General features: G+C 37.0%; 2 protein-coding genes across 6 annotated transcripts; one reads left to right on the forward strand and one right to left on the reverse strand.

Moving 5' to 3' along the window:
* The first annotated feature begins 802 nt into the window (after positions 1 to 802).
* Positions 803 to 7,510, forward strand: LOC109207653. 2 transcript variants are annotated; one of them, XM_019370602.1, is made up of 6 exons: positions 803 to 961; positions 2,138 to 2,409; positions 2,493 to 3,144; positions 3,269 to 3,468; positions 4,311 to 4,555; positions 5,398 to 7,510. In XM_019370602.1, the coding sequence occupies exons 2-6, from the start codon at positions 2,138 to 2,140 to the stop codon at positions 6,576 to 6,578; spliced, it is 2,550 nt and encodes an 849-aa protein (XP_019226147.1). In that variant the 5' UTR covers positions 803 to 961; the 3' UTR covers positions 6,579 to 7,510. The 2 variants fall into 2 exon arrangements, with proteins under 2 accessions (XP_019226147.1, XP_019226148.1); XM_019370603.1 differs by having other exon boundaries at positions 803 to 950.
* Positions 7,511 to 8,369: 859 nt separating this feature from the next.
* Positions 8,370 to 12,330, reverse strand: LOC109207655 (mediator of RNA polymerase II transcription subunit 32). 4 transcript variants are annotated; one of them, XM_019370608.1, is made up of 4 exons: positions 12,224 to 12,314; positions 11,668 to 11,784; positions 10,843 to 11,330; positions 8,370 to 8,760 (listed from the first exon to the last, which is right to left on the reverse strand). In XM_019370608.1, the coding sequence occupies exon 3, from the start codon at positions 11,281 to 11,283 to the stop codon at positions 10,843 to 10,845; it is 441 nt and encodes a 146-aa protein (XP_019226153.1). In that variant the 5' UTR covers positions 11,284 to 11,330; positions 11,668 to 11,784; positions 12,224 to 12,314; the 3' UTR covers positions 8,370 to 8,760. The 4 variants fall into 4 exon arrangements, with proteins under 4 accessions (XP_019226153.1, XP_019226149.1, XP_019226151.1 ...); XM_019370604.1 differs by lacking the exon at positions 11,668 to 11,784 and having other exon boundaries at positions 12,224 to 12,330; XM_019370606.1 differs by lacking the exons at positions 11,668 to 11,784; positions 12,224 to 12,314 and adding an exon at positions 12,012 to 12,201.
* Positions 12,331 to 12,713: the final 383 nt, after the last annotated feature.

The following is a 12,713-nucleotide window of genomic DNA, read 5'->3' on the forward strand; positions in this document are numbered from 1 at the left end:
TCATTTGTTTGGCCGAAAAAAGAAAATATAATCTCCCAATTAATAGAAGTTTTAGCTGCGATATTTAGCTCGTGTAAGTTATATTTTATGCGAGATTGAATGTCCATTAAAAATACGTCCAATGAGAATACATGTATTGTAATATATGGGTAAAAATCTTTAATAAAAATAATTCTACAATCATTTGCGGATCCAAAAATTTATAAAAAGAGATTCAGAAATATATCAGGATGTCATAGTTGGACCTGGATTTATGACCTAAAAAAACTTTTGAACCTCATTTTCCATTACACTATTTTTTCTTCATGTCAAGGAAATTCAACAACTTATATATAATCTAAATAATTTCTTTTAATCTTATTTGTACAATATATTTTTTAACCAAAGAATTCAAAGAAACCACCTTCACTCTGTTTAGTTCCATCATTACCTGTAATCTTAATTACCGTATAATCAGGGGTGAAGTCATATGTCCGAAAATTTACCACGTTTCGTCGGAAAATAACACTGAATATATACATAAAATATTAAGTTTTATAAGTATATAGCATATATTAAACACTCTTTGTCAGAAAATTTTTTCACTTCTTTCAAATTCAAGCACCCCTAAAAAATTTCATGATTTCGCCAAGTGCGTATAACAACTCATACATTATTCTTCGCGCCATAAACAATCCTCAATAACTAGTACACAAGCCAAAGGGACCAAACAACAATTCTTGAAACTTGAAAGGATCAAAGTGTCAATTACTCTAAAAGATTTTCATTTCCAGTGGAATAAAAATATCCTTCTCCTAAAACTATAAAATGCAACCTACAAATCAGCCGCTTGCCGCCACCAAGCTCCGCCGCCTGCGACTCCCTTTCCTCTGGAATTATCCTTCCTCCGCCGTTACTTAACTTTCGCCTGCTTGCCGTCCGGTCTCTCAACTCAGCTACAACATTTGAAGGTTCTCAATAGGTTTATGCTCTTCTAAATATCCAGCTGTTCCATTTTGTTAATCATTTTAGCACTCGTATGTTTGTGTGTGTGTGTTATATATTATATTATATTATAATGTTTAAATAATTTTAGGTACCGCCCTCTGTAACGAAGTGGCACTGGGTGCACTAGTTGAACGGTGGCTTCAGAAAGCTTTCAATCATGCTGAGCACTGATTGTTCTAATGAATTTTATCAACAAAAATAAGATTGTTTTAATTAAGATACTGCCTTAAATTTCACCCCAAACTAAATAATCAAGAGTCTTCTGTTCTAGTTGTATTTGATTTTGTATAAAAATATTATATTTGCATATTGGAAGAAATTATTACAATTATGATTGAAAAGTTAATTTGATAGATAAAATATCACATCAAGATTTTAATTATGAATTATTTAATGAATTTGAATTCTTAAACTTGTGAAAGTCGTTGATTAATGGAGTAGCGTCAAACATCTTGAGATGTCTCAAGAGTTTCTTATGAACCGAACTTATAAGAAGAGAGTTTCTCATAAATTGGAATGCATGGAGTACTAAAAAAAAAATTATGTTACATTTATTAAATTGATATTTTATTCATCAGCAATCCTTTATTTTACCTTTTCCATTAAGATGTATACTTTTGTTGTTTATTCATTGTTTTTCTTTCTTTTGATTTTCCCTTTGGACAGTCCGGTATGTCGGTTATTGACTGTTTGATGCCATTATTGCACTGTGTTGTCTTATGATACGTCTTTAAAAGTTATGATCTTTCTTTATATTGGTTGGATTGCTATGATGTTGGTAATGGTTGCTATGTCATGATATTTTTATACTTTTGTTGGTATTCTTAGATGCTTGCGTTGATTTTCTTACACTTCATTGCTACGTTTTAAAATGTTCAAACTAGTTAGGATCGACCCAGAAGATTTATATAGCCGACCCCAACTAATTTTAGATTTATGTTTATATTATTAAATTAAATTTCATGGGCTCCCCTAGGTATAACACCTGCATCTCGTCCCCACCTTTTATCACACTAAATGCCATAAGGAAGAATAATCAAATCTGATGAAGAAAAATCAAATCTGATTAGTGAACGTTTGCAATCCAGCTCATTTTGTTTTCAGAAGTGTAATCTGTGCTACTTACCTTATTATTTCCCTTGTGTAACAGATGGCTAGATGGGATCAAATTCTTTCCCTTCCTGTTCAGAACCCCCCGACTTTGGAGTTTTCTTCTGCTGAACTTGTGTGGTCTAAGGTAGAAGGCTGGCGCGATAACATAGACAGAGTTGCTCTCATTCCGTTTGCTAGAGTAGATGACTTTGTTAGAGGGGAATCTGCTAATAAAGAATGTCCAACAAGATTCCATGTTGAAGCTCGGAGACGTCGTCCTGCAGAGATAACTTACAAGCCTAAAGTTGATGGCATCCTTGAATATATTCTGTAAGCTGTACTTTAGCACTTTAGCTTGTTTCAATTGCTACTATCACAATGCATTTTACAGAAATAGCCTTATGATTCTCTAGGTACTGGTGCTCCTTTGGTCCTGATGATCATAGAAAGGGTGGAATCGTCCGACCAAGTAGAACGACGTACGTCCCTAAGAAAAAACCTGCTGGTCGACCTAATACAAAGAGGGGGTGCACCTGCCATTTTATTGTTAAACGCTTAATTGCTGAACCATCTGTAGCACTTATCATATATAACCAAGATAAGCACATAGATAAGAACGGATTACCATGCCATGGCCCACAGGACAAAAAGGCTGCTGGAACACGTGCCATGTATGCTCCATACATCTCAGAGGATCTTCGCCTCCGTGTTTTGTCTCTGCTCTATGTTGGAGTGTCTGTGGAAACAATCATGCAGAGGCACAATGAATCAGTGGAGAGACAAGGAGGCCCATGCAACCGAGATGACCTTTTAACTCACAGATATGTTCGGAGACAAGAGAGGAGCATAAGGCGCTCTACTTATGAACTTGACTCAGATGATGCAGTCAGCACTAGCATGTGGGTTGAAAGTCACCAGAATCATGTGTTCTTTTATGAGAATTTCTCTGATTCCGATCCGTTTGTCTTGGGTATTCAAACAGAATGGCAGTTGCAACAGCTGATTCGGTTTGGAAACCATGGCCTTCTAGCCTCTGATTCAAAGTTTGGAACTAATAAACTAAAGGTATTTTATATTTCTTTTGAACAAAAAAATTAAACTAACGGTATTTTTGCTTATATGGATACCAAGTTTCTAGAAAGACCGAATACTTGAAAGCTTACTTTGTCTTTTATGCAAATTCATCCAGTATCCTATTCACAGTCTTGTTGTGTTCAACTCAGACAACAAGGCTATACCGGTGGCATGGATAATAGCACCTAGATTTGCAAGTGGAGATACACTTAGGTGGATGAGGGCCCTATATAATAGAGTTCATATGAAAGATCCTAAGTGGAAGTTGGCTGGATTCATTGTGGATGATCCTTCAGCTGATGTCCCTGCAATCAGGTTGGTGACTATCTTTTGGTACCGCATTAGTTTTTTACGTTTTTTTTCCCTAATGGATGTGGGGTTTTTCTCTTTAGCATGGCAAACTAGAGTTGCACCAGTTCCATCTATCTTTTGGGTTCAGGGAGAGGCTATTAGCCTATTAATTTAATGGGGCACAATGGAGGAAAAAGATGTATACAGGCGATATCAAGTAGTTGGGAATACATTTTAGTCATGTTAAATATGTTTACTTTATAATTTGGTCATGCTTTCTTGGAGTCTTTAGCCCTAGAGATTCTTATGCTAGTAGGAAATATAGAGAACTTCTGGTACTTTTTCTTTTGGATTTTTATAATGTTGGCCTGAGATGAATTTAATTGGGGAACATGGCCAGTGAGGATTCATTAGCCGACTCTAACTTATTTGCGTTTGAGGCGTAATTGTTGTTGTAGACTTGTGTATTGGGATATTAATTAGCCAATGAATGCGTAAAATAGGCAGGAAATTTCAATGTTGCTCTGTTGGATCGGCTTGAAAGGATCAGCACTTTATCTGGTCCCTGTGCTTCTACATCTAATAGTCTTGTTCATCCACCAAAAGTTAAAGAGTATATCAAATTTTAAATGAATGATGAAACTATTAGGGCATACTTTGCTCACTCAGTATGTGGAAGGTTAATCTGAATGTTAGGCATTTCTCTTAGTTTTTCTTTATGTATTTTCTCAGTCACTCGTGAATTGTGGTTCTGCCAATTATTTTTGGGTTCTAGATTGCACAGTTTAAAATTGTGGCTCCTGGTCATCCACTTTATCTTGATATTATCTTTGCATGAATGGTGTACTTTCTTGCTTGTCACTCAGGGAAGTGTTTCAGTGCTCTGTATTGATATGCTTTTGGCGGGTTCGTCATGCATGGCATAAGAACTTGATTAAGAAATGCTCAGAAATGGAGACCTGTGCTGCAATTGCAAAGAGGCTAGGCCAGGCTGTGCATCGCATCTGCAAAGGGGATGGAACTGCTGTTTTGTTTGAAGAATTTATGGAAGATTTCGTGGATGCTGCAGACTTTATGGACTATTTCAAGGCCACATGGTACCCAAGACTAGGTTAGGCATACTATTCAGTAAATCAGATTCCTGTGTCACTACAAAAAGATTTGTTATTGGAGTTAGATTGAAGTACCTATGAAACAGGTTTTTTGCTAACTTATTTGACACTCTGCTAATCCGATTCAGATCCACGACTAACATGAATTTAAACTAATACTCCCTTTGTCCACATTGTGTAACAGTTGTTGGGAATATCCTAGACGTTTCACACACTTCTATGAGAAACAATAGTCTCTCAGAAGTTGTCAATATTTGAATTCTGAAATCCTATCAATTTATTGCATGATGTTTTCCTATGATGGATACCTTATGCACATGCTCCAATAAGTAGTTGCATATTTTCGTCTATGTCTATATTGGATATTTATTTTTGATGAATAAAGTAAATATATTATCACTAATTAGCTAGGATCCGTGGCGCAATGGTAGCGCGTCTGTCTCCAGATCAGAAATATATTATTACTAAAAAGAAAAGAACCAAGGAGGTACTGATGTATAGAAGTATGTACAATAACAGTCTAGGTCTGAATAGAGTCCAAAACCTCTTATCAAATCTTCAACAACATGATGATCTTTCTGTTTAACCCATATAGCGAACAGCTGTTAAGCATTTAAACTCTAAATTATGTATAGGTTGAGCAACTCCTTCATAGTGGATATACATGCAATCTTTCACGTTTGAGAGTCCTCACCTTACAAAAAGCAGTGCTAGCTTAGTATTATTCTGCTAAAATGCATTATTCTTCAAGAGTGCTTGAAATAATTCTCTTAGACTCCTATTTGAAAATTAGTTGGCTCTTCGCTGGGGCTTTATTTGCTGATGGATTTTGTCTTCCCAGGGCTCTGGACTAGTGCATTGAGAACTCTTCCTCTTGCCAGCCAGGAGACATGTTCGGCGATGGAGTACTATCACAACCAATTGAAGCTTAGGTTATTGAATGAGAAGGAAATAAGTGTATATGAACGTGCTGATTGGCTTGTAGATAAGCTAGATACCACAGTGCATTCTTACTTCTGGCTTGATGAGTACTCAGGGAAGGATGAGTTTGCACGTTACTGGAAGAATGAATGGATGAGTGGCTTAACGGCTTGGCAGAAATCTTTGCAGATTCCAGATTCTGATGTGTTAGTTGAGGGTGACTATTCAAAAGTAGTTGATCAGGAAGATCGGCATCAACTGCATGTTGTTCGGAGTCCAGCTTCAGAGTATGCAATTTGTGATTGTAATTGGGCAAAACTGGGAAACTTATGTGAACATACTCTCAAAAGCATTAAATATCTCCGTGACAAAGGGTCTATTACTCCATCCACCAGTATGTTCCAATATATGCAGGCTCTGGTTGATATGTTACGCTGCCCACCTTATGATTCTTTGATTCGTGATCATGCACTTTCTCTAGCAGTCTGGGTGCAGACGCAGTTGGATGCTCAACTTGGTCCTGGAAGTGGCCAGTTCATGCGACAAGGACTTCAGCTGACTGCTGCCACACCTGGTCACTACACAGAAGTGGTGAATGCGAGCAATAGAACAGACACATTACCCTATGTGGTAGGTGGTCTGACTGAGCTCCAGCATTCGAGTTCTGCCACTGATAATTTGACTGGTGGCCAGGTTGATCAGGACGGCACTTGTGCAGACAGAGTACCTGCTGTGGAAAATTCTCCTGTTGAGATGGAAACCAGCCCATTATCCATCTCCGCTTGTGCGACTCAATTGTTTTCCCTTGATGGGGTCACATCAGCTGATGTGTTTGCTGAGAATGGAGGTGTCATGATTGGTGAGGAGCTGGATACGACGAAGAATCTTCCTTCGACAGACACATCATTTGCAAATTCAAACGGTTTTGAAGATGATGTCTTGAACAAAGCTGATTGTGCAACTATGGTGGATGAGCAACCACAGCCTCTCTATGTAGCTCCAGCTGAGAAATCTCTAGATCAATGCTCGAAGAACCAGCAGAATGACCTATGCTGCAACACTATAGAGCCAGAAATTGGTCCTAGATTACAGAATGTTTGACATCAGAATCCATAATGCAATTTCATCCACAACCAAGCCAGTACAATCCTCTCTGGTCAATATAGCCGAAGCCTCTGAAGTTGAAAAGCACACGAGGATAGATTCCATTGATGAAAATGCTGGTACAACGAGTGTCCTAACCGCTTAAAAGGCATATGTCAAATGTTGGTCCTGGTGCTCTGCATGCTCCCCCACCCCACCACCAGCAATCCCAACGTCAAGAGTTGGTTGATCAAGAGTTGGTTGAAGAACTTAAAGCCTCCGAAGGAATTGAATAAAATGGGAAGAACACATTTTGACGAATGACGATGTAAGCAGGAACAATGACCTGAATTTTGCCACCGGAGTCAACCTATTAGAAGAACGTATAACTGCTGAGCTGTTTTATCTTCTCAACAACAGTTGGGCAGCTGACAATGTGACAGATTTGTGTCCACAGTCTGCCAGGGGAGACTCTCCACCAATGTAGCAACCTCTTGTGGAGCTTGGAACCAATTGACCATCTTCTAATTATGACCCTTGCTTCTTAGATCACAATCGATTGATCTGTAGATTGAGATTTCACGGATGAAGTGAAAAGGGGCATATAACTTCCAAAAGTGACAAGGATATTACAAAATGTTCTTTTGGGGCAGGCTACACATGACTTGCTTATAGGATATTTATGAATATGCAGTGCTTCTACTGTTCATGGTTCCTAGATACTTGGGGCATCTCCCAGTGTTCTTCACTCCTCTGTATATCCATATGGAAGCAACTAACTCTCAGAATTTATTTTGTATCTCGAGTGTCCCTGTATATTCGCATGTATCTTATGTCAGAAGTTGGTCTTAAGCGCTGTACATTGCCTCAAACACCTCTATTCTTGGGTCTGGTCCTAATATCAATGAAAAGAATGTGTATTATCGTTGCGTCGCTCTGATGCATATAGCTTTATGTCGTTTGTCTCTGCTTGTCATCTTGATGGAGTTCATGCTTAACTGCTATGTGTACAGGGAGTTTTTGTGATGATTTATTCCTCCCTTCTTCTGACCCTCAACTTATTATCGACACTTTTACATCATAAGATCTGTAAATTTGTTTTATCATAATTTGCTTCATGATAAGAAGAAAAGGTTGCCAAGTGCTAATTTCCATTTCATGATTGGAGTTATGGCGCACTCATTACTAATATAATTTTATTGTTAAAGACATAATTTAAGTACTGGCCCTCTATCACGTATAAAAGAAATCTGTCTGCATTTCTTGTTCTCAATCTTCTGTGCAGTCCCCTCCAATTAGCTGCTATGTAGGGAAGGCAGTTGAAAACAACTGAGAGTAAATGGTATTTACCTGCTTGAAACAATCCACTGTATTGGAAAAACACACTGGGTTCATGCTGATTTTAACCAGTGCAGTGAGAACTATTTTCAAGATTACGTCACAAGTTACAAAATAATATCAAACGTGACTTAATAATGTCCTAGCAAAAAACTCTTGGCGCCAGGATTTTGTGGCAGCAAGCTAAACCGTTTTATTAATATTAGACTCAGACAAATTTAAATGGGGCAATATTAGACAGACAAACTTAAATGGAGCGAGATGGACAGTGAAGATTCATATAGTCAACCTGAACTTGCTTGGAATTGAGACTTAGTTGTAAGCTAAAGCGTCTTATTACACTCAAAACATCATAAAATTCTGCTATGGCAGCAATTCCAGGGTCTTCAAAGCCTACTGACTGAGTTCATCAGGGTTAAAACAACTTCAAAACAAGACACTTGGCAATGCCTCAGATATATTTCTTAAGGGAAGGCAATTAAATCTCTATGATATCATCATCAAGAATATGTAAATCAAGAACACCTATAACAAAGAATACGTCTGAGCATTTTTCAACAACAATATGAACTACCACTTTTCTAAGTACAAACAAACTTCAAAAGTGTAACTGTAATATATAGCAGGCACATGAATATAGCCTGTGTACATTTTGTGTGTATACACACAGGGGCACGTGGTTTTGAAATCTGAATAACACCTAAAAATGGGGTGGCTCATGCTGCAATGGAAATAAAGATCGGAGCAGTTCTACAGCGTTACAACATGATTTGATACAACCAACGTACAACTTTAGCGGCTTACTGAGGCATAGTTGATCTGTTTGTCTGTCTCTGCCTGTTTACCAGTCTTTGCCAGTCACCTGAAAACAGTCAGAGTTAATCATTGTTCTTTGCTTTTTAAGGACAAGCATAGAATACAAAGCAACCATGTTTCTTCTAGTTTCATTTTTCTATCTGAAATGTGAGGACAAACTTAGCTCAAACAATGTGAACATAGCATATAATTGCTGCAAAAACTTGTGGTTACTCACAGTAATACATTTAGATGGAAGATAACTTATTAAGAGATTTTGCTAGCTTCTATTAACTCACAACCAGGAGTTGATACTAGACCAGTTAACTAACATATTTCCAAATATAAGAAAACACGTCCAATTATTCTAAGTGCCTGCTGTTGCACTCTTTCTGCACATTCCCCTCAAAGATTATTGATGCATGAACAATATCATTACAATGTTGCAAGGTTTCAGGTAGTAACGAAAAGTAATTTTGAGTTAAAAAAGCTTATTCAGAGTATTATCATCAATATCGGTCCTCTCTCCAATCCATAAAGCTTTAATTTTCTTAACCAAGTATGTTTTCCTCTACGTAATGCTAGTATACCACGAACCCGTAAAAAGGATGGATCTTTTTTAGAAGAGACCAAAAAGAAGAGATTGTCACATAGAATGGCATTGAAGGAGTAAATAGTATAATACTGGTACCAAATATCATTAGTATAATACTAGTACCGCTTGCAGGGCCAATCTCAAATAAAACAAGCAAAATTTCAAAACACTATGATATTTTAAATTACAGAAAAAAGGGGGCTCATGCCAAGAGGGAGTGAAGAAACATGTAGGAATCACTAGACCTTAAATGACTTTTAACTGAGGAGTCTTTCTACCAATTAGTACATGGTTATTCGTCCTTTCAGATGGGCCGCATTACCAAGTCACTTTAATAAAATAGGAGAATTTTTTGTAACTAATTATTGAAGTAAATGAATCCCTAATAATTAATAACCCTAACAATCTTTCACAAGCTGCACAAAGGAATTAATCGCACTAGCTAGCTACTTCAGAGAAACTCTAAAACTTTTGTTTATTACCATTTTTGACAAGTAGAACTTTTGTTATCAATTAATAAAGTAAATGAAGCCCCAGTAACCGTAGCCACTTCCACAAGCAATATAAATTTATTATTCTTAACAATAAGAAAAAATAAGACATTGCAATCAGGAAGTTTGGCTAGTTAAGACTTATAAGATGTCATCGTCAGATAAGAAAATTAGATAAATTAAAAAAAAATCATTAATACTCTACCAAGATGGTCTCATCTTTCCAGAATTCTGTTGTGAGCGCATACTTGCTTCCTTAAAATCTAGCCAACAATCTACGCAATAGGTAATTCCATTTGCTCTCGACCACAAACTCTCAATCCCTTCAAAGTTATCCTATTTCTTTCCCTCAACAACAACCAAAAATATAACAGGAGCAGTCTTCAATAGCTTCCAAAAATGCACATCAGACGAGATGTCATCTCTGCCACCATGCTATGGAGCGGCTATAGATTTGTACATATTACATGATGTGTGTGTGTGTGCGCGCGCGCGTTCGTGCATGCGTGCTCATGTTTGTGCGTGTCAAGGCAAATGCAAGGGGAAATTGAAAAGAAGATCATGCATATTTGTTCCTTTTCATCATGAGCAACACATTAACGAAAAGTTCAACCTATCTACCCACCCCACCCCACCCCACCCACATTTTAAAATTTGACGAATCGACTTCCTTCCCCTAATTTTCTTTCTTGTCAGACATCCCCATAAGATGGAAACACATACTACTCTAAGTACAGTAAAATACGACCATGTTCTTTTGCGAAACAAATATACAATATGAAGCATCTTTTTATGAAGAATATGAAGCATTTAAAAAGCAAGAGAGGCAACAAACCTTCAGTTTTAAGGAAGCATTTTATGAGTAAAATGTGACAGCAGCTCCTACATAGGAGTCAGCTTCAGTTTCAAGGAAACATTCTAGAACTTGCTTGCTCCATCGAGTCCAGGAAACAAAGCTTATTTGCTTATAGTTCATTAGATAATACAAAATTTGTTCCCATATTATTTAGGATAGTCAACGCAAACAAGGAGGAAAAGAAGTATGAGGAATATTTCAGTATACCTATTGAGTGGCATCTTCAGTAAATCTAGCATCAAAAGGAGCAGAAGGGTTGGGGTGTGTAGAAGCAATACTCGCTCCAGAACCATGTTGCAATTCTATCACTAGCCATCTGACGGCTTTACTCATCTGCTCCAACCTAACAGCACTAATGGGTTGAAGGCCACTTGTTGCTGATGATTGCCCAGGCTTCCCTGAAACAGAGCCCGTAGCCTCATCTACAAGACACTCGGAACCTATTCTTTGCTTAACTGACTCAACAAACTCCTCTGCCTGATCACAAGCAACCCTGAACAACTCCCACCGTTGCTTAAAGTTTTCTAACGCAGCGTCAGTTGCTACTGTTTTCTGACCATTTGAACTCTCTTTTGATTCAAGTGCAGTGGCAGCCGCTGCAACAAAATCTTGATATGCATTGTTCAGTGCATCTACAATACTATCCATCAAAAGACCCTTGAAGCGCTAATTGATCACTAAAACTCTATAAAGTTCTGCAATTAAAAAGGAAAGGACAAAATTAGCATAACCATCATTAAAAATCTTTGTAAACCCCTTATGCATTAATGCAAATGGATATGGTAAGGTAAGCAGGTCACATATCACTTCATCAAAAAAATAAGCTAAGGATATCACATAGCAGATACAGGATTTTAACTTGATGGGTTCAATATTTATGTTTTTACCACTGAACCTACTGCACATTTAAATTTATGAATTCAAAATATAATATTTATTGAAATTTTGGTAATGTTTTACATCTTTATCTAAGCTACCCTGGAAACAGCCTCTCTGCCCCTCGGGTAGGGATAAGGTCTGCGTACATATTACCCTTCCCAGACCCCACTTGTGGGATTATACTAGGCCGTTGTTGTTGTTGTTGTATCTAAGCTACGTCTTAAAGTTACTGAGTGCAGTTGAACCCGTAGCCTGTTAGCTACATCCGCTCTGCACATATATACAGCGAATCATAAAAAATATAAAAAAAAATAATACAAAACACTGCATATGTAATACAACTAAGCAATTGAACTAAACTGCAATCTACCATTTTGTACAACATGAATAAAATGAGTGTTCAAAATAGGGAAATATTGAATATACCAATTAATGCATAATACACAGTTCAATAAGACAAATTTGGGAAGTATAAAAATGAGACCTTTAGTTAGTACCCTTATACTAATTGAGACAACAAGCATATATGCTTCAAAGGGTTTTACCCAAATCCAAGAAATTAATTGAAAGGAATTTGATGCAATACACAATTTCTTTGAAAAGTTGAAAATACTGAATAAAAATGGGACAAATTTTCTAAGTGAAAAAACTTCATAGTATCATTAAGAAAATGAAAAGAAGAAAGCAGAGAGAAGGGTTTTCAGCTTACTTGACTGAAGAAGAAACAAAGGGCTGTTACCGTTGCTGGGTAACAATCGTCTTGTACGTTGCGCTATTTGTGTGGTTTCTCCTCTTTTTCCTTTGTCCGGTTTTTCTTGCTTCGTTTATTTCAGTCTTCCCTATTTGAAATAATTACGTATTGCACCCCAATAGTTTTCATCTGCAACAGAAAGCTGCCTTTAGGTTTCAAATACTCTTTGTTTGGGTAATTAAAGAATTTTATTACCCAAATTCAAGAAATCAGTTACTAATGTTTGCTTCCTCAAAATTTCTTCTTCTTTTTTCTCGCTTTCTCTTTCTTTCGGAGGATCGTCGTAAAGTGTGACGGGTTTAAAAAGCGAGTATAAAGGTTAAGATATTGAAGAAGACATAAACTGATATGTCAGGATCCTATTTATTTTATTTATCGATTTATATATTATTTTAATATCTTTAAATTTGGTCATTCCGTCCATTTGACACCTCTAATAGGAAATTTA

The sequence above is a fragment of the Nicotiana attenuata genome, unplaced genomic scaffold (genome assembly GCF_001879085.1).
Source record: "Nicotiana attenuata strain UT unplaced genomic scaffold, NIATTr2, whole genome shotgun sequence".
Lineage (NCBI taxonomy): Eukaryota > Viridiplantae > Streptophyta > Magnoliopsida > Solanales > Solanaceae > Nicotiana > Nicotiana attenuata.

What these genes read in the sequence shown, in the direction of transcription:
- LOC109207655 (XM_019370604.1), bottom strand. Translation starts at nt 11,283, where the DNA reads ATGGATAGTATTGTAGATGCACTGAACAATGCATATCAAGATTTTGTT.
- LOC109207653 (XM_019370602.1), top strand. Translation starts at nt 2,138, where the DNA reads ATGGCTAGATGGGATCAAATTCTTTCCCTTCCTGTTCAGAACCCCCCG. An exon ending in TTGGAACTAATAAACTAAAG is followed by an intron (nt 3,145 to 3,268) that starts GTATTTTATATT and finishes AAATTCATCCAG; the next exon opens with TATCCTATTCACAGTCTTGT. An exon ending in CACATGGTACCCAAGACTAG is followed by an intron (nt 4,556 to 5,397) that starts GTTAGGCATACT and finishes TTGTCTTCCCAG; the next exon opens with GGCTCTGGACTAGTGCATTG.